This window comes from Thamnophis sirtalis, unplaced genomic scaffold (assembly GCF_051295495.1).
Source record: "Thamnophis sirtalis isolate CommonGarterSnake01/CBP01778 unplaced genomic scaffold, rThaSir2_p1.2 scaffold_6, whole genome shotgun sequence".
NCBI lineage: Eukaryota > Metazoa > Chordata > Lepidosauria > Squamata > Natricidae > Thamnophis > Thamnophis sirtalis.
Window position 1 is genome coordinate 95,855,377 of NW_028261386.1, and position 22,633 is coordinate 95,878,009.

General features: G+C 39.5%; 1 protein-coding gene across 9 annotated transcripts in view; it reads right to left on the reverse strand.

Annotated features, from left to right (window-relative positions):
• The window catches only part of LAMA2 (laminin subunit alpha 2), a 474,492-nt gene that overhangs the window by 364,486 nt on the left and 87,373 nt on the right, over positions 1-22,633 (reverse strand). For all 9 annotated transcript variants that reach the window (XM_087718512.1, XM_087718505.1, XM_087718507.1 and 6 more), the window contains exon 2: positions 6,103-6,273. In XM_087718512.1, coding sequence (XP_087574638.1) covers positions 6,103-6,273 — 171 coding nt within the window. The remainder of the gene's footprint in view (positions 1-6,102; positions 6,274-22,633) is intronic.

Sequence of the window (22,633 nt, forward strand, 5' to 3'; positions counted from 1 at the left end):
GACCCAATTGCCATGCCTATACATTGTCTGACCTTGTTACCATGTCCTATTCCAGCAAGTCCCCAATGGCTGACCTGTTGCTATGTCCTATTCCAGTTCATGAATATTCTGACATTTCCTCTGTCTATCTGTAATGGGCAGAAAGAATAAACCTGCATCTAAGGAAACCGTCTACCTTTATGATAGCTAATTTTGCTAAAAAGATCAATAAGATCTATATCTTGATATTTAATAAGAGAAAAAATTATATAATATTAAAAGTTATAGAGAGATTCAAAGGTGTGTTTCATGTATAAATACACTCATATATATTATGTAAGCAAAGCAGACAATAAAGTCAAAGCAGCCCTGCCTCAATCTTTTGATTAAGAGTCAAGACTTGATTCTTCAAAGGTTTTAGAGGTTTTATTAACATTTATAGGCCGCCCTTTTCCCTGAGGGGACTCAGGGCGGCTTACATAAAATCAAGGGGGGGGGATATACAAACAGTAACGCAGACAAACATAGAATAAAATAATGAGCAACATTCATTCATCATTCGGGAGGGGGCAATTATCTTTGTCCCCAGGCCTGACGGGCTAGCCAGGTCTTAAGGGCTGTGCGGAAGGCCTGGACGGTGGTGAGGGTACGAATCTCCACCGGGAGATCGTTCCAAAGGGTCGGAGCTACTACTGAGAAGGCTCTCCTCCTTGTAATTGCCAGCCGGCACTGGCTGGCAGATGGAACTCGGAGGAGGCCCAATCTATGAGATCTAATTGGTTGCAGGGAGGTAATTGGCAGAAGGCGGTCTCTCAAGTACGCAGACCCACTACCATGGAGGGCTTTATGGGTGACAAGTAGCACCTTGAAGCGCACCCGGAGATCGACAGGTAGCCAGCGCAGCTCGCGGAGGATAGGTGTTATGTGGGTGAACCGAGGTGCACCCACAATCACTCGCGCGGCTGCATGTTAAGGTTCAATGTCTATATTAACAGGGGAAAGTTGCAGTTTACAGCTCAGGAAACAAAAGAGATTAGATAGTTTATCCTGGGGACGAGATTACTTATTCCAGCAAGAGTAGCTTTTATATCATCTAAATATCTTAGTCTGTCTCCCCTTTTGGCCTTTTTCTCAGCTGAATTTTGTAGTCCATAAAAAGCACATTTCTCCGGAAGTAGCAGAGACAAGAGAATATTTTAATGGATATTGGCACCGGAAAATGCCCAAGATGTTACCTAGCTTGGTAACAAAACATTTTCAGAAAAAGAAACAAGTTCAAAGGACACAAAACACCATCCAACAATTGAAAAGAGTTCCATAAGCCAAAAATTAGCTTACAATGGGTGTACCTTTTATTGTGCGTTTGCTGATTTAGCAAAAGCTTATGATCATGTAAATAGACTTAATTATGGAATACTTCCTAAGCACATGAAGGTGAGGCTGTTAAAAGAGACAAGGTGGATATGTGATGAAGTAAAGCATACACAAGAATATACAAAAAAAAAGAATAAACCATGTGGAGATACAAAATTCATTGCTTTAGGAATGTTTTGAGAACTGTGAAATATACATGGTTTCCTCAGACCATACCTTCACCTTTTGGATCATCCTAAATCTTTTCCATTGGAAAAAGTGTGAGGTATTCTGTAGTTTATGTAATTCTCAATTATTTTTTTTTTTTTTGTTTGTTTGTAGTTTATTTATAGGCCGCCCTTTTCCCTGAGGGGACTCAGGGCGGCTTACAATCAAAAAAAGGAAGGGGAGTGTAGGACAATACAAAAAAAGAAATGTGCACAAAGTAAATTAGACAATAAAACTCAACATTCACTCAGCATTCGGGAGGGGCGAAATAAGATTATCCCCAGGCCTGACGGGTTAGCCAGTTCTTGAGGGCTGTACGGAAGGCCTGGACGGTGGTGAGGGTACGAATCTCCACAGGGAGATTGTTCCATAGTGTCGGAGCCGCAACAGAGAAGGCTCTCCTCCGAGTAGTCGCCAGTCGGCACTGACTGGCGGATGGAATACGGAGGAGGCCAACTCTATGCGATCTGATGGGACGCAGGGAGGTAATTGGCAGAAGGCGGTCTCTCAAATAGCCAGATCCACTACCATGGAGCGCTTTATAGGTGGTGAGTAAGACCTTGAAGTGCACCCGGAGACCAACAGGTAGCCAGTGCAGCTCACGGAGGATCGGTGTTATGTGGGCGAACCGTGGTGCGCCCACGATCACTCGCGCGGCCGCATTCTGGACTAGCTGAAGTCTTCGGATGCTCTTCAAGGGCAGCCCCATGTAGAGCACATTACAGTATTCCAGCCTAGAGATCACAAGGGCTCGAGTGACTGTTGTGAGGGCCTCCCGATTCAGGTAGGGCCGCAACTGGCGCACCAGGCGAACCTGGGCAAATGCCCCCCTGGTCACAGCTGAGAGATGGTGGTCAAAAGTTAGCTGTGAATCCAGGAGGACTCCCAAGTTGCGGGCCCTTTCTGAGGGGTTTAAATTTTGTCCCCCCAGCCTGAGTGATGGTATGGTGGTCAAATTTTTGGGAGGGAAACACAACAGCCACTCGGTCTTGTCTGGGTTGAGTATCAGCTTGTTCGCTCTCATCCAGTCTTTAACGGCTTCCAGTCCCCGGTTCATCACGTCCACCGCTTCATTGAGTTGGCACGGGGCGGACAGATACAACTGTGTATCGTCCGCATATTGGTGATATTTTATCCCGTGCCTTCGGATGATCTCGCCCAGCGGCAATTATGCCTGTTTCATCAGGAGTGTTTTATCTAGAATATCTAGAACTATTTCCCACACCTTTAACAGATTTAACAGATTAATGGATGAGACATTGTAGGTCATCTAGTCTAACCCTCTGCCCTAGCAGGTCACTCTATATCATTTCTGCCCTTCAACCAGCTCATTGGCCCATGCTCCTGAGTTTTCCAGTATGGAAAGTTTCAATCCAGAATTGAGGAATTTTGTATATCCTTCATGAGGGGGTTGAAGGAAAGAGAAAGATGGAGAAAAACAAAATTGATTGGCTAGTATTGCTGAGATCCTCAAAAAGAAAAGAAAATGAGAAGTATATAATCCAGATATGGATATGGCAGTAACAAGGATGGTTTCCAGAAACAGAAAGGTATGAAGAGGTATAATGATTATTGTTGTAAAGAATATTTACTTTTCTCTTACCCCTTGCCTTTAATTTATTTTGTTTGCTACTTTCCTGATGGTTACATATGTATGATTGCTTGGTATATGTCTTTGCTGCTTACAGAAAATCACTATCATTGAAATCATTAACCAAGGTTAATGTGTAAATTAATGTTTTCATATTATGTCAGTATTTCAAAACAAAAGGAATTTTTTCAAAATCATTGATAAATAAGAATGTCTGACTACAGCTGAAAACACAATTAAAACACTTGTTGGAGATAATCTGTTAGTTTGAAAACTGCAAATGCTAAAAAAAATGTACATAGATATCAAATGATTCAGGAGCCCAATGAAATATTAACATGTCACATGTGATAAAATTGGAGAGAGAAGTATTTTTTATTGGATTTGTTATCTCTTTTACAACCCCCCTCCTCACCCCTGATAGCTAAGACTAAAGAAGAAAAATTACTTTTGGCACTATGTGATCTTTTTACTGCCTCTGGTATATTTTTTTTCCAGCAATGAGCTTAAATGTATCTTGGGAGGAAAAAAAATCTGCTGTAAATCAAGCTCAGGTCTCCAAGGTGATAGCAATAGAAGCTGTCTAATTAGAAATATTGCTATCAATCTCCCCACATCAAATTGATATGAGGTGTAGTCATGAAAAGAAAGAATGAGAAATGAATATACAATTAACTGTAATCCCATTACAGAAGTTTAATCTTAATTAAATTGAAACCACTGATTAATTGCCGAAATATATTTTCTTATTTTTTTAAAATAAGGGAGAGATAATATAAACCATAGACTGCCTGCAAGAAAGGCGGGGGTGGTGGTGGTGGTGAGGAACTGATAGAGCTGAAAGCTTAACATAAAGACCAACCTCAGTGATGAATGACGAGGGAGTTAGCTTGCACACAAGCAACTCATCAAAATGTGGTCTTTAATTTGGGCTCACATATGATTAACCAGGGAGTATGTGTTCATTTCCTTCCACCGTAATTAAGGGGAGATGCACCAGATTCACAAATTCCAAGGGGATCATTTAAAGTCTGGTACATTACATGGCACTCTTATTAAAGGGCCATCTCTGGTAAATAAAACAGTTCAGTGTGCCAAATGAACATTTTGCAAACCTTAAAATGAAATGAGTTTGTAATGAAAGACCATGTGTTTTAATGGCTGTCTGCACTGCAGATTAACAGCAGTCAGAACTGCAGATGTGGGGTCTTTATGGAGGCTGCTAAACTGATTAGTACTGGGTTTTAGCTTAAAGAACCATCAGAATTAGCCCACAATTTATTTATTTTTTGAGAAATGATCACAGAACTACAGGTAAGTAACTTATAGTATTCTGTCTGGGACTTCCTCAGAAATAAAACATGGTATTTGAATATTACATGTATTGTTATAAATTTTCTCACATGTTCTTTTGCTCAGAATACTTAAAAATATGAAAAATGTCTTGTCTGCCTCCACCTCGTTTGACGGACTCCAAACACGACTCCCCAGCGTATTCTCCATTTTTGTGCAAGACCCCCCACAAGGCCATTGCTGCTGGTCCTCCCCCCCAACTGTGCTGGTTCCCTCTCCTCCCCAACTCCCTGCTGCTGCTATTTCTACTTATAGAATATTCTAGCCTGTGTTTGATTTCTTCAGTTCAGAACTAAAACTGAGAATAACTTGTCCCAACCTCTATTGTCACTGAAGCAACATTACTTGTCTCCCCTCCCCTTTGACTGGGGGCAAAGAAAGACTGGCTTGGGGCAGGAAAATGGGGCTTATCTGCTATCCAAATTGTGCACTCTAATGCAGTGGTGGGTTTCAAATTTTTTAAAAACCTATTCTGTGGGTGTGGCCTATTTTGTGGGCATGGCTTGACATCACTCATGCACACTCAGTCACATGACCACCACCCCAAAGCCATGTGGCAAAAATTTTTGGAACTCCTATGAAAGGGAGGGGAAGAGAGGGGAAAACCTCCAAAAATAGACAACTGGAGGATTAGGGGGCGAAATTAGGGAGATCGAAGAAGGCAGGACAGAGAGGAATCCAGTAGAAAGCTATCACATATTGGGGAAAGAACTTTGGGAGATCAGTGGAGGCAAGACAGAGGGGAATCTAGTAGAAAGCTATAACATGCTGAGGAAAGAACTTTGGGAGATTGGAGGAGGCAAGACAGAGGGGAATTCAGTAGAAAGCTAAAACATGCTGGGGAAAGAACTTTGGGAGATCGGAGGAGGCAAGACAGAGGGGAATCCAGTAGAAAGCTATCACACGCTGGGGAAAGAACTTTGGGAGATCGGAGGAGGCAAGACAGAGGGGAATCCAGGAGAAAACTCCTGAGCTTGCCTCTGCTGTCTGGTGGATTGTGCCGCTGCATCTCTCCAGCGGGCGGGGGTGAGTGTGGAGCGACAGGGCCAGGGCAGGCATTCCGGAAGTTACTTCCAGGTCCATTTCACCATCCAGTTCTCCCGATCTGGTGCGAACTGGCAGAAATCCACCACTGCTCTAAGGTCCTCTAAACTGGAGGCCAGTAAAAGTGAGAACAAAGTTCCAATTTATGGTTTCGGTTATATAGGGGGGAAAGGTGACAGACTTGCCCTTATATAATCACAAGACATCCAATGTGCAGATGATATTCTATAATGGGCATTTTCTGTTCCCAAATCAGGATCCAACATAACTCCTAGCAATAGCACTTAGACTTATATACCACTTTTGCTTTACCACCCTCTCTAAGCAGTTTACAAAGTCAGCGTATTGCCCCCAATAATCTGGGTCCTCATTTTACCGACCTCAGAAAGATGGAAGACAGAGTCAGCCTTGAGCTGGTAAGAATTGAACTGCTGACAGTTGGCAGAATTAGCCTGCAATACTGCATTCTAACCACAGTACCACCATGGCTCTTGATCCAGTATAATAATTTCAGCTGAGAAGGATGTTAAGAACATAAGATCCTATACACTTACAGTTTGGATTCCTACTACGCTGGTCACAGATGCGGCATTGAGGGTTTCTTGCTGGCTGGCGAGAGACATGTTCCACCAGCTTACAGTACATTTGTGGACCTCTTTCTCCACAGGTAGCATTTGCGGTGATGAGAGCATTAGAAGCCAAGTTCAGCACTGCAGGAAACAAACCTGAACAAAGAAAAAGAAAGCAAACACTAGAGTAAAATATTTATAGAAATGTTGCATATTTTTGGTCCAGGAATTGGTGATATACTTTCTACAGCAGTTTTATTGATTCAGTATGCATATAACACACTGCAAAAATATAGCCATTCAAAATGTCACAGATTCTCTCTCTGTCTTTGTTTTTCTCTCTGTCTCTGTCTCTCTCTCCCTCTCCCTCCCTCCTTCTCTCCCTCTCTTTTCTCACCTTATTCTCCATTTATCTCTCTATCATCTTTCTCTATCCAACTATCTAACCATCTCAACATGGACTCTGGACAACATACAATTAAAAAAACAATACATAAAATCAGAGTCAAGAAACATGAATGCAACAGGAGGAGGAACAGCCATAGCCCACACAAATGGCAAACCAATTTAGTTAAGAGCTTGAAGGGGGAAAATACATTTTTAAAAGATGGCCTGAATGTTTTCAGAGTTTCAGCAGTCTGAATTCCAGGGAATGCTTGTTCAAAAAGAAGATGTTATGATAAGGAAACAGGGACCCCAAGTCTCATCATATGGATGGGAACTGATGGGTGCCTCCTTCGTCAGATCTTATAGGACAAAATTGTTGGGGGAGAGATGGTTCTTAGAGAGACAGGCTCCATGCCACAAAGCACTTTATAGATGATAACCAGCACCTTGAATTACTCTCAAAAACTCACTACAAACCAATGCCATTCATGTAAAAGAAATGTTACGTGAGTATACATCCAATACTGTGCTACTGCATTTTGAATCAGCTATAGTTTATGGGGAATTTTAAAGGGTCACCTCAAATATCTTAAGAACCATGGCCCCATAAACACTTGGCTAAGCTAGGATTAAATCAGTTTTCCTCCATCCAGACTCAAACAGCATCCAGGCACTGGAACATTGATTACTTGGATCAAAAGAGAATAGGATTAGCAGCTAAATATCATAAACTTTCTGATGGTACCTGACCCAATGAAATATTAGCACTCTTTCCTATATTTTCAAGCTTTTGCATTCCCAGTATGTTCCATCTTTATTCCAACAGATTTCTGCAGTGATTTTAACAACTGCGGTGCATTGAACTGATCAATAAGTGAAACTCTGGATTTTCTACTCAAAAATTTTAAGTTGTAAATGTTGATGTTATAGTATTTTTTTAAAGACAAATGAACTAGGTATACAGAAAATAAAAGAGATAGGGATGACATTGATGTAGTGGTTATGTTGGACAAGGTTTGAGGATATCCTGGTTCAAGTCCACTCTCATCCCTAAAACCTCATAGAGTGATGTTGGACACTCTATCAGCTCAACCTTCCTCACAGACTTATTGTGGTGAGAGGCACAATTTATACTGTCTCGAGCATTGGCGGTAAAGTGGGATTAAGCATAAAGTAGAACAGCAGCATCTTCTCCTTGCCATGTACATGACTGCAATCGTTCTCTGGTTCCAGCTACAAACTTTAATAGGCACAAAGTCTAACCTCATCTAAAATTGTCAAGGATGGGCTTGAATGTGTAACAGATTTTCAAATAATTTTCTGTCTTCTCCCTTGCAGAATTAATGCAATGTTATTCAGCCCATTTCTTTTAATCTGCCACCTCAGTTCCCTTGTCTGTCCCTGCAATTAACCTTTGTGTCATTTAATTACTGACCCTGTTGGTCATGGTACAGTTATCCTCTGACATTCTACATTAGTGACTCCAATGCTCCCTTTAAAACTAGGTTAAACATGTTACCTAAGCAAGGCACCCAATTAGTTACTAGAATGTTCAATTTGTACAGCCAGTCAATCAATAGTTAGAATTTTGTCAAATTTGCAACTTGCCATATTTGTCTTGTGTTTTTAAGTTCTATATTTTACTCCTGCTGGGTTTTCCTTAAAAAAAAACCTATTACCACAACAACTCTTCGCCACCACAATTTGGATATATTTATGGCTCTCTATAGTGCAGGGAGGGGTGCACAGTAAAAAGTGGGTACTGCAAGTGCAAATGAATTGTCAGTGGCTCCAGCAGCTCCCAATTGACTTACAACCTTATTATGTCTGAAGCTCTGTGGCGTGACTCACACAAAAGACAGCAATCATTTACACATAAGGTAAAGACCCCCATCTTGCTTCCCTCTAGCTTCATCTAACGAGAACATGATATAAACACATAAAGTATTCAGGTAGAAAAAGGATTTACACCAGAAGATGTCGGAAAACATATCAAAGGAATACAAACAGAAGGTGTGAAACAGCAATAGGGAAAACAAACGCCAGTGTAGATTTTCTTTTTCTTTCATTTATTCCTGTTACATATTCACAATAATGTAGCATGAGGACAGAATGACTTTTTAGGGACAACTAAATATTATATGCAGATGCAATCTCCTAGTGGTGTAAAACAAAACAGAAAGGAAAATCAACACACAAAAATTGGGTAATATTTTTCCTAACAACTGGATTTTTTTTGCCTAAAGTTGGTGATCAATTCATGATTATCTGAGAACAAAGCAGTTAGTGTTTAATACAGCATAGTACCTGCCATCTTAGACAAGATATTCACTGTTGTCTCAATATATCTATATTCGTGTAAGTATAAATACATTTATTATTCATTTGGCACACTTTTGAAATAAACTAAAAGGGTTGTAATTGTTCTGCCATAACCAGTCAGTTCATCTCATAATCACTTGTTTTAATAAATATTATGAGTAACTCTGATTGAGTATAATCCACTTAAAGTCAACCCAAAACCAAGGCCATGTGGAAAAATCAATGCCAATAAGTTTATATATTAACATTTTTGGTACCATTGATAAAGGCAACAGCATGGTAGAATTCAGATAAACCATAAAAATATATTAACTTTGGCTTAATTAAGGCAACAAACAGTCAAACCACAGACAATCAATGGTTTTAGTTCATCTTGCAAGGATTGCTGCTGAAGTTCAGATTTACCAGACTGGTTTGCAAGGGGACTGAGCAGTATTAATCTTTCAAAGCATGACTATAATCCAATATTGTGCCCTTCTCCTGCTGAAATCTTGAATGTAGCATGATAGTCTCCAAGTAATATGCCAGGCATGAGGAACTGTGCCCTTGAAAAGGATGTCAGATTGCTCTTAAAGCATGTCTCACAGCAGAGATGCATCTGATATACAACTGAATATAAGAGACTTTCATGAAATTTAGTGTTGATGGCTTTGATGAAAGAGATTCATTCTTACTGCAGCCCTAATGATGTTGAGAATTGATGCAATGTGGGAGACGGGGAGAAGATCAACAATCGCAAAATAAAGCAGTTTGGTAAATCTGGTCCTGAATCAAATGTTCATCAATTGTTAATATTAATAGTAGTCTTTACTTAAAAGATTCAGTTGGAAATATCTCTTGAGATAACTTCTTTATTTTAATTGCTTTTCTGCTAACTGCTATGAAAAAATTGAAAATTTTAATTATAATAGCAATAGCACTTAGACTTGTATACCACTTCACAGTGCTTTACAGCCATCTCAAAGCAGTTTACAGAGTTGGCATATTGCCCCAACAATCCGGGTCCTCATTTTACCCACCTCAGAAGGATGGAAGGCTTAGTCAATCTTGAGCCTGCTGAGATTTGATCTGCCAAATTGCAGACAGCCAACAGTCAGCAGAAGTAGCCTGTAATAGTGCATTCTAACCACTACGCCACCATCGTTAGAAGTATTATAAAGGATTTTCGTGATCCTTTTCAGTCGAAGTTTAGAACAGGTATGAGAGGGGACATGATTTTGGATAATCTATGGCATGGGAAGGATGGGGGTTGTGCATCCATCTTCCCTCTCCCTCTCTTGGTGCCTATTTTTTTAAAAAAGGTTTTTATTAGGTAAACATTAAAAACGTTGGGCATAATGCAACATTTCTGGCATAGTGATTTCCATGTTCTTAGATCAGAGGTGGGATTCAAATGATTTAACAACTGGTTCTCTGCCCTAATGACTATCTGGGTAGGTGGGGCTCGGTGGTCATGTGACTGGGTGGGTGTGGCCAACTCAAGATCACGCAGGTCAATGGGCGCTTCGCCTTAGCTGTTACAATGTAATAAGGTTAACCGGAGAGGCAGTTTCTGTAAGTAGGTCAATAAAGATTAGGCTAGAAACAACACTAGAATGTTTCCTTCCTGCCTTCCTTACAGGATTAGCCCTGTAAAGTGGAGAAAAACAAAAGGAGATTTCTTCCAACAATTGGTTCTCTGAACTACTTAGAAAGTTGGCAACCAGTTCTCCCGAAAAGTGCGAACTGGCTGAATCCCACCACTGTCTTACATCTTACAACAATAACAGTTTATATTCATTACATAGGTATATGTAATCAGTCAAATTACCTACCCATTAATTCCTTTAGTTATATAGTTACTATCAATTCATATACATATCCAGTTCCTACCTATCATACAATATTCATATCACATTTCCAATTCTTAACATCCGTGTTTTTCTGTCCTGATCTTTTTTCTCTCGTTTGTAACTATCGGTACCATTTGTCCCAGATTTCGTGGTATTCTGTCTCACTCTTGTCCTTGAGCTCTAGAGTCAGTCTGTCCATTTCTGCGCATGTTAGTATCTTATTTATTATTCTTTGTTTCAAGAAGGTCTCTTTATCTTTCCATTTTTGTGTGAAGGTCAATCTTGCTGCCATTAAAATATGCAACATTAAATATAATCCACCTTTGCTATATTTTTCTTTTTTGATCCCTAATAAAAATAGTTCTGGCCTCAACTCTATCCTTTGATTTAATGTCTCTTCCAAACACTTTCTTATCTGGTGCCAAAAGGCCCTAGCTTTTGGGTACTCCCACCACATATGGTAAAAGATTCTTAGTGTAACATTGCATTTCCAATATTGTGGCGATAAGTTTTTATTAATTTTAGCTAATCTTGTGGGTGGAATATGGACCTCTTAGTGCTTTTGATACCATCAACCATGGTAGTCTTATGGATTGGCTCAGAGGATTGTGGGTGGGCAACAACGTGTTGTGCTTGTTCACTTCTTTTCTTAGGGGTTGACTCAATGATTATGAAGAGGGCAGATCCCACCTTGAGGTGCTGCATGGTTTGGTGTCTCTCCACTCCTATTTAACATGTATATGATGCCACTGAGTGAATCATCCTTAGCCATGGGATTATATATCATCAGTACACTACAAAAGACTGCTAAAATCTTTATTAGCATGAGTTATAAACTCAAATTATGCGATATCAGTGAGTAAATTTAGAGTAGGAATGTCTTTGGTAGCTTCTGCAACGTTATTGTCAGCCTCTGTTTTGCTGTTTGCTTTTCAGCTGCCATTGAAATGGGGAGGGAGGGCATGGTATTTGGGAGTGGGAAGAAATCTGTACAGGAGACTGTTAATTGGGAGTTGTTCTCACCATCTATTGTGCATGTGGCAAGGAGGGGAGTTTCCCGCCAAGGCCAAATGTCGGGCATACCAACCTGATGATGATTTTTGAAGATGTCTCCCACCTGACAGCTGGGGAAATATTGGATTGGACTATGGACTGGGGTTACCAAGGGGAGGGGAATGGGTCATGTATGATATCAACTGCTATGCGTGCTTTTGCTCAGATCCAGCTTTGCTTAGCTTCTATTTACTTATAATTAGTAAAAGTACTCTTAATTCTGCAAAATGGAGTTGAGTGGTTTCTTTCTTGGTTATTAAGTGAAGCAGCCTTGACAGTTATTTTCTATCCCTACTGACCGGCAGAGGAGGTAGGCTGCCTATCCTATTGTATCTGCCAAGAAAGGAAGTATTTATCTTCCTTTTAAAGTGAGAGTCGATTATCAAGAATATATTTAAAATTACACTTAAAATGGAATATCTGATGATCTATTCACCATAAACTGAGCTAAAATGAAATTAAAATGCTCCCCAAATAGTTAATCCTATGTACCAGTGCACTATTTTACGAAGACATATATCCATGTACTGATGTGCTCCCGTGCTTTGGTTGTGAACAGTTTACCAAGATCAATGGGAAGAAAATACTGATCTCCATTGTGCCAATGTCATGTCATTAATCGAGAACAACATTTGACCCTTTAATGTGTTATCTGCACCAGCAAAAGCAACTATTTGGAGATGCAAGAGATGCCCTATCAATGTGTCAGGGTTTCAAAAAAAAGAGAGAGAATGAATCTTGCCCTATTCAACCCCCTACTGGCATACATGAGCAGAAATGGAAAGCACAACACAGAAGCAGCAGACAGTGGAAGATGAACTCCAATCTGCCCTGAAGTGAAATCCTGAATTGCTGCTGGTGGTGTAGATTGCCAAGCCTTTCAGCTGGCATTATTTTAACTTTTGGGTTCAAGGACTCAGGACTATCAGATCTGAGCATAAACAATTCAAATTACAGCAAAGAGCTACAGAAAACACTTATTCTTCCATCTGATGGTAGGTCACATTTTTGCTAACCCAGCCTGGTAGCCTTTGTAAAGCCCTTTGTAATCCTACTTTTCTGTTCCCATTACTTTTGCTTTATATTGTTTTAACTTGATAAAACAAAAAAAAATCACAGTCATCCTAACACAGGTTACATTTGTCTGTGTTAACCACTGATATGATATAGTGCCAGGCAAACAAAAGTGAGTCAGTACTAATTAGATTCTTTGCTTTCTTCTTTTCTGCTTTTCGAGGTGTCACTTCTGGATAATGCTTTTGGAAAACAGGAGTGATAAAAACCTAAGCACCTTGCTGCAGTTCAGTATATACAGATGAATAGAATATGATTTAATATTCCTCCTGAATATTTATTGTTTAGAAAATGTATATTGCCACCTACTCGCACATGGCGACTCAAGGCATGATTCAAGGCGGCTTACAAGGATATAAAAACACCATATAAATGAAATAAAAAGAAAAATAATAAAATAATAAACTCCCTCATGATTCAAGATGGCTTACAAGGATATAAAAACACCATATAAAAGAAATAAAAAGAAAAATAATAAAGTAATAAACTCCCTCATGATTCAAGACGGCTTACAAGGATATAAAAACACCATATAAAAGAAATAAAAAGAAAAATAATAAAGTAATAAACTCCCTCATGATTCAAGGCGGCTTACAAGGATATAAAAACACCATATAAAAGAAATAAAAAGAATAAAAATAAAATAATCCCCCCCTCCCCCCGGTGACAACACACATTTATACTAGCCCAGTGTTTCTCAACCTTGGCAACTTGAAGATGTCTGGATTTCAACTCCCAGAATTCCCCAGCCAGCATCCAGATGAGACTAATTATAATGCCCCCCCCCCCAGGGTCTTATGGATTTGGATGGATTCCATGAGATACTTGGGGTGCTTACTATAAATCTTATAGGCAATTCAGTTAAATACTATGTTACCTGCTGATAAGTTAACCAAGCTTTTGATGAGATTGCTATTGGTTTTTCTCCTCATGCTATTCCCTTGGTTTATCAAGAAAATTTGGAAATTGAAGTGACAGAAGTAATGCTAGGCAAGAAGAGGAGAAAGACAAGAAGTCAACCTGATGATCAAGGACATGAGTTCAACTTTGAGCCTACATTGTGGCAATGAAAAGGCAAAGTGTCATTACTTCTGCTCACTTAGTGCTACATTTCCAAAGTTTCCATAAGGTAAAGGTTCCCCTCACACATATGAGCTAGCCATTCTCTACTCTAGAGGGAGATGCTCATCTCTGTTTTAAAGCTAAAGAGCCAGCGTTGTCCGAAGACCTCTCCATGGTCATGTGGCCGGCATGACTAAAAGCCGAAAGCACACAGAATGCTGTTACCTTCCCACGAAAGGTGGTTCCTATTTTTCTACTTGTATTTTTACATGCTTTCGAACGACTAGGTTGGTAGAGGATGGGACAAGTAACAAGAGCTCACTCCATTACTGGGCATTAAGGATTCGAACCGCTTTGACTGCTGACCTTTGCTGATTGACAAGCTCAGCATCTTAGTCACTGAGCCACTGGGTCCAATAAAGTTTCCATAATTTTCCTTAAAATATTATTATTGATGTAATTACTAAAATCTACCAATAATACAATTCTGCTACTTCCTATTGCAATCAACATTCAACCCTGCCAGAAGTGAAAACTATCACCCTGCATATCATCATAGGTTTTAAAAATTCATTTTTAAGCTTTGGGGAGAAATCTTAAAATGTTACTAAATGTGTATCAGGTGTAGCAACAGCAATAAAGATCTGAAAATGTCATACCTTCTAAAAAAGCTTCGTCAGGAGAGATATAAAGTACTACCTTTTGTAGGATAACACAAGGCTGGAATATGGCAACACAATGAGCAAGCACATGAAAACAATGGGGCGAAACAAAGATATTGTTGCAGTCAAGGATAATTTCCTACAGTACCCCATAGAGAATAATTTAATATACTCAATACACCATGGAAAACAGCATGTTTATACAGCCAGAAAATATGTTCCATTTGCAGGTATCACTGCCCAGACCCAACAATAGTACAGGCAGACTGGAAAATATGAAGTCAATGTTTGTTCAGAAGCAAAGAAACTACAATATCACACCCTTTCCGTTCAACCATTCTTAAAGCATTAACAACTACTGTATTTTTTCTTTTTTAAAAGAGGGGTGACACATTTCTATTGTTAGGTTAGTGCTTTTACTCACTGATCACTACCATATTTTCCCCAAAATAAGACAGAGTCTTATTTTCTTTTGGCCCCTGAAATAAGCGCTTGGCCTTATTTTCGGGGAGGTCTTATTATTTTTGAAGTGCAGGAGATGGCGAGTGTAGTCACCTCATGGCTGCTGCTGTGTTACAATATTTTTGGGGGAACGCTTATTTTAGCTCATGCGCTCAAAAGCTCATGGATTGGGCTTATTATCTAGGGAGGTCTTCTTTTCAGCAAAACACGGTATATTAAAAATTATTCATCTTTTAGGCTGTGCATCCCTCCCCACCTCCAGTCTTCCAGCTCTATTTCTTCTCTGATATGTTCATTTTCTCCCCTTCCTGTTATCTGTGTCTCTTTATGCACATAAACACTACACAGACATTCATTAGATTTCTACTCTTTTCCAGCTAAATGACATCCAAAACCCTACTCTGCCTCTGATGTTGAACTTACATAAACTGACATTTTGGCACCACTTTCATTATGACAGAAAATAAAGGCTGTGCCAAGAGGGACTTTCATCAAGGATGCCTGCTTTGTTTACAGCAGGTATGAAATAGATCTGATCCACTACATATTGCTAGAGGTCAGCTCCCATCAGTCTCAGAAAGTATTGCCAGTACAGTAGTCAGGGTTGATAGAAATAATGTTCCGCGTAGCTGTTTTCACTTATTTTCATAAACAAGCTTAGACATTCTATACAGAGTTTTCCTTCTTTGTAGCAGTGGAACAGAGGTGCAGCTGTTGAAATGTGCTGCCTAATTCCTTCTTTGCTAACCTAGTTCTTGATCATTCCACTGAAACCAGAACATTTTCTAATGTAATAACTGTTTGTTTGCTTTCCCGAACCCACTTGTGTTGAGGATCAGTTGTGTTGAGAGCTCAGAAGCAGATGGCTGTCAGAAAAGCAATGACAACATAACATGGATAAGAACTAATAAACAAATGCATCTTGGTGAATAGTACAGAAGTCCTGCCTATAAATGCCAACAGACAGCTGGCTTGAAAACACTGTCGCACTATACTGAATATTACATGTTTATTTTAGTATTAATGAATATTAGATGGTTATCATTTTAGCCAGCACCTTTCTGGATTAAGTTTTACTTGTCTTTCAGGGACCTCAAATTAAGTACTCTGTTTCATTAATTTGTCTTAGAAAGAGAATGTATGGATTTATATTCTATTAATGCTGAAACTAAACAAAAATGATATAGCCACAACATCAGCCAAATCCACATACTGTATTCTAATATAATTCTAATATTCTAAAAAAGCAAATCTTTTTCTCTTAAATATATTTTTGAAGATCCTAGGCCTGATTTCAGTTTATTAGTAGGACTGATTAATGATTATTTTAAATTGTATTTAAGGTTCCCAGAAACCTTAAATTATCTCTTTTATCTATTATCTCTCCTCATTATTTTGGACACATCTTATCTTCACCCTACCCATTTTTTTAATATTATTATTGACCTGCATATGGTCAGCCCAGAGCTTTAAATATCTTCATTAGCATTGTAGGCTAAATCCTCTAATCCCACCAATACTACGAACAATTGAAAATATCATTTTCCCCTTTTATACATATTTAATTCTTTCCCAAATAGATTAAGCTAAAGAAATATTTAAAAAGTATACTCATTTGTTGTCAAATGAGTGCACTCAGCTCTCACCCAGGAGTGGTTTCATTCTATGTTCATTCAAAATAGGGTGTTGCCAGGGGTGGTATTGATTTACCTTCTCTACTGGTTCACAAATGTGAATGCACGTGCCACCTCTGCGCATGCGCACAGCCTTCTGCGCATGAGCACAGCCTTCTGCGCATGCTCTTTTGGCGAAAAAAGGGCCTAAATGAGATGCCATAGAACCGGGGTGAGTGGGTGGGGGACACCACAATTTCCACTACTGGGAAAAGCGGTCCGAACTGGTAGAGTACCACCTCTAGCTGTTGCCATTTTACTCTGAATGACTGACCAGAATTAAATGAATGATGTACCTTCTGAAAATATGATATTTACACTGACTGCCTCCCCCTAAGTTCTTATCTTTGAATGAACCATTTTGTCTTGCCTTTGACAGGTTCACTAGATAGTATTCAAATCATTGGAAGGTTGATGAGTTGCAACTTTGTCTTTTCTATGCCCTAAGAAATCTTTTACAATGAAAAAAATTCTATACCATTAATTATAGATCACTCAACAGAAAATCACAGGTTAATAAATTTAGGTATCTAGGGTGAAGGGGAAATAGCATCTAAATTTAAATACTAGTGAATATTAGAGATCTGAGTTGAAACACCTAAGATAATCATTCCAGGTATCTTGAATTTTGTATTAACACACACTGATATCTTAAGCGTAAATATCAATTTAATTTTGTTTTTCCTTTTGCACTGCATTTTCCAGTTAACTTTTTCTGTTCCTGAACAACTGCAAATCTATCCCCATTTTTTTACTATTAAAAAAGTTCATCTATTTACATATAAGTCTTACTTTTCACTGGCTCTCTTGAGCTATGTTTATTTGTTTCTTTATTCCTGCCTATATTGTTTTTTTGTACATATTTGTCTTGGAAGTATAGTTGAACTTAAAAAAAAAGTTATCAGAGATAAATTCATTCAAAGTATCTCTAGATTAGTTTTATGAGGAGAGAGACTAATTTTTGCCAGAGAATTATGACTGATAATATGGGACATCCCTTGAATCTCTTTATGAAATATTAAGGATAAAGGGGCATTCCCCCCCCCCTGCACTCACTCTGCTAAACAACCAATTCCCACAATACTGACAACCTATCTAGAAAGGCAGTATTACCATGATTATTCTCATCTTCCCTATTACCTATCACTTTATCTCCTTATGACTATAAATTGTTGCTTAAATCTTACAATTTAATTTGTTTAATTAGTATTCTAGTATGATTTATGCTGATTGCTTATTTAGTACCCATGACTATTACTAAGTGTTGTACCCAGAGGTAGTATTCAGCCAGTTCGAACCGTTCACCCGAACCAGTAGTGGAAATCACAGGTGGGTCCGCCCACCTGCCCTGAATCTATGTTGTGCTATTTAGGCAGATTTTCAAGCTGTGCACATGTGTCCAAACTGTGTGAGCGATCATAGTGCATGTGCAGAAGGCCAAAAGCATACACGGATGGGGTGTGTGCAAGCACACAAGCATGCACGCTCACATTTGCAAACCGATAGGGAAAGTAAGTGAATACCACCCCTAGTTGTACCTAATGTTTTATCATGAATGTATTTTTACAATGACTATGATCATGATCTATTACTATTGTTTTATGTACACTGAGAACTTATGCACCGGAGACAAATTACTTGAGTGTCTAATCACACTTGGCCAATAAAGAATTCTACTCTCTAAAAGAGGTTAGACATTTCCTATAGTTTTGTCTGTCTGACCAAATACCTCCTTTGTTTTTGCTTCAGAGTCACTCTAAAAAAATCTCTCTAAATTATAAATTCAATATGTTTTATGGCTTTATTTTAGTACTGAAAGTATTTTGGTTGCTTCTACTTGGAATCTGACTATAAGAAACTTTTTGGGCTGATCTGAACAATAAGTTGCTGAATTGAGATGGAAGGTTATGGCATTTTTGTGGGTTATTTCCAGAATATATAAAAGGAAATACTGTTTCAGCCCTTATAAATTTATACTATGAGATTCCATAGAGTTTTATCTTGTTTATTATTCTTTTCAACATCAATGTAAAGCTTCAGTGGTGGAGGGAGGAACATCTAGGGAATTGCTGTTAAATCTCTTCCTCTAGTACTTCCTCTAGATATTTGTTAATGCTGTATTCACTAGGGTTGTACAAAGCTTCAGATGGTGATTTGATCAGAATGAGGTTTAGCTGAATCATATCAAGTCTTTGAATCAATTTAAGATGTCAAAACAAATCAGGTCCCTTCAAAGCACTTTGGAGAGATTTCAAAGGCAGTTCAAAGATTGGATGTGCTGTCTGGCTTCATTAGAGCTTTAATTTTATATATTAAAAAACTGAACTAGCATTAAGTGCTGTGGTTGGTTCTCTAACAGTTACATGAACAGCTAGCCAATAAGTTTTATCACCTCTGCAAACCCTGCATATTTAAATGCTATTCTCCTGATTATGGATTTATCTGCACTGCTCTGATGCCCTGCAGTCAGAATGGATAGGCAACTACTTCTGGACAATAAAAGCAGACATCAACTATTAATCCTTCACTTAAGTTCAAAGTGACCAAATATGACAATCAGACAACATAAATGGATTCTCTGTGCCTCTGCTATGGCTAAAATATTGCAGCATTTTAAAGATAAATGCATGGGTCCATTTATTCAATGGATTGAAAACTTGCCTACAGTTGACACTTATGAGCGGATTGCCTATAGACACAGACTTTGTATAAATAAGTATAATGAAATACAGGACCCATTTATACAGAACACGTAAGTTAAAAATAGTTGGGTGTATGTTAGAGGTGGTACTCAGCAGGTTCTGACCAGTTCTGGAGAACCGGTAGTGGAAAGTTTGAGCAGTTCGGAGAACTGGTAAATACCACCTCTGACTGGCCCCGCTCCCATCTATTCTCTGTCTCCTGAGTCCCAGCTGATCTAGAGGAAATGGGGATTTTTCCTTCCCCTGGAGTGGGGAGGGAATGGAGATTTTATGGTATCCTTCCCCTGCCACGTGCATCAAGCCACGCCCACCAAGCCATGCCATGCCATGCCACACCCACCAAGCTATGCCACAGAACCAGTAGTAAAAAAATTGAATCCCACCACTGGTGTATGTAGCATTTGAATATTTGCATTAGACAAGGGCATATAGAATTGTAACTGTTTATTATTGTGAGAACCTTATTTTTTTTTCTTGTATTTCTTTCAACTTTTTTGTTAAAGCACTTTTTATGTGTTCCTTTTTCTCCTTTGACAATACACACTATCATTACTGTTCCTTTTGTCTTTGGCTCTTTTTTGTGTTATTCATTAAAAAGCAATAAAAATAAATTTAAAAAAAAGTTCAAAGTGACCCCAGGCCATGTTTTCCTTTTCTACTTCAAAAGTATACTTTTCCCTGTTAGGTTGTTTTGAGTGCCCCTGTCCATGTGGGCCAGAATTCCTCCATTTGCTGCAAGCTAATCTCATTGGTTAGTTTGCAGAGAAAGAAACTTTATATTCTTTATATCACATTGTATTACACATTCATTGGTGATAACAACATATGTACTTCTCCGACTTTAATTATTGCGCAAACAGTCTCAGAAATTTTGTTAGAATTGCCAGCCCAGAAAAGCGAGCAGTAAGGCATAAAAGAGTATTTAAACATTTGCACGGTGTTTGAAAGTTTTTATTTGTAAGTTGACCTTGATATTTCTTTGTAGGTTCATTTTTTTGGCTGATCTGAAGGTTGCTGAGCTGTCCTTTCCTTATCCCTGCTGTTTAAAAAAGGTGCAGAGTAAACATTTCAAAAATAATTGCAATGAAACCCTTGAAGCAATCTGGCTGAAACTTTGCAATTTAATGTCATCTGAAGGATCTAGTTTCCGCCTATTTTTTCCCCTATTCTTCAGAAAATGAAAGCTGCAGGTGGTTTGAATCTTTACAGCTAGTCCTCATTTAACAAATGTCCTGTTTAGCAACTGTTCAAACTTACTAAGATATTTAAAAAGTAGCTTTCCAACAGGTCCTTGTACTTATGACTGTCATCTGGTTATGTGATCACCATTTGCGCATTCCGTATTTGACTTCCAACAAGCATAAGGTGACCAGATTTTAACATTGGTAAAGAGGGACACCATTGACCGGGGAGGGGGGGGGAAGGGGGTTGATTAAAAAAAAAAATTTCACTTAACAAATGTGGCAAGAAAAATTGTAAAATGGGGCAAAACTCAATAAATTTCTCACTTAACAACATAAATTTTGGGCTCAATTGTGGTTGTGCATTGAGGACTACCTGCACTTATCTTCAGTGTTACTTCATTCTGCTGTAGCATTAAATTTCATATAGAACAAGCTTGTTCTTTCAGAATTGTGGAATTGTTATATAACTGTCTACCTTTAGAAAAGTTTTTCTTGAGTTAAACTCAGCTCCTATAATTTTATTGATGTGTCGTAATTTTCTTAGTAGTAGTATGGAAATTGTCATTGTTGCTTTTGGACAATTTTTAATATTTTCCTATTAGATATACAGTACTGAGATTCCCAGGTGGGTTCCCCTCCAATTATTAGCCAGGTTCAACCCTGCTCATCTTTTTGAGAGCAGGCAAAAACAGCCAGGTTACATCCCTACAAATTGAAAGCTCTCTCCCTCCCTATCTCTCTCCCCTCCCTTCCTCTCTCTCTCTGTCACTCTGTGTGTATGTGTGTGTGTGTGTGTGTGTGCCTGGCCGTCTCTCACTCACTCACTCACTCACTCACTTAATCACTCACTCTGTGTGTCTCTCTCTGTCTCTCCCTCCCACTCTCTCTATCTCTCTATCTCTCTCCCCTCCCTTCCTCTTTCTCTGTCACTCTGTGTGTATATATGTGTGTGTGTGTGTGTCTGTCTGTCTGTCTGTCTCTCACTCACTCACTTAATCACTCACTCTGTGTGTGTTTGTGTGTGTCTCTCTGTGTCTTTGTCTGTCTGTCTTTCTGTCTGTCTCTCCCTCCCTCCCAACTTGCAGATGGGCTCCGGCCCAGCGAAGCCTCTTCCTTCTTTTTAACCAGGTGATCTTTCCTAAGACATAAAAAAAAAACCACAATTACAGGCTCAACAAAAGAAGCTGGAAAGAGATACTGAAGCCAAGAAGCTGAAACCTGGGACTGGAGAAAAACCTTTTCTATCCCCTTACCAGCCCATTTGGGAAGATGAGTAACACGAGGGGGATCCTTCCCCCCGCAGATGGGTTTCAGACCAGCAGAGCCTCCCTGGACATCACAGCAGAAGCAAGTGCACCGATCTCGGTGTTTTTCGCAATGGGGCGTGCTGCAAGAGGGAGTGAGTGAAGACCTTTTCTAGCTGGCACAAAGGACTTCCCCAGACTTGCTTTGCTGAGCGGGGGTGACGGGCCCGCACCTCCACCACCAGCAATCCAGAAAAGGTCTTCACTCCCTCCCTCTTGCAGCCCGCCCCGATGCGGGCTGCTAAGCAAGGGAAACATCTGATGCTTCAGTAGAAAGGAAAGCAATTTCAGAGCTACGGCTGGCGTCAGGCAGGCAAAGGCTTCCCACTGACCTCCCCCCCCACCTCCGAGGCTTTTTTTTTTAATTTGAGAAAAAAAGATGATGCAGGTTCTAAAAGAGCGAATCTCCATCGCACGGTTACGCTTTTTCTTCCTCCAAATAATGGTCAGCGAGTCAGCCTCCTAATTTCAGTCTAGGCTCTGCAATTACCTTCTCTCCGCTTCCAAACCCGCAGAAACAGGAGGGAATGGTCATTATCATTAGCATTCTTTCCCACGCCTCGCCTCCCCTTCGGAGGTAAGGGGCGGGGAAGAGCAGATCTCCCGGGGACACAAATATTCCCCAAGTGGCCACCACCCGCTTCTTGTAGCTCCCTCCCCAGAAAATGGGAGAGGAGTGAAATAATGCTACGCTTTGGAAATGCGGATCTCCAATGCCAGGTCCATGCCAGGAGATTCGGGGCTTCCCTCCAGGCCACTTGCACAGCCAGCAGCCGCATCCACAGGCTCCGTGGGGAAA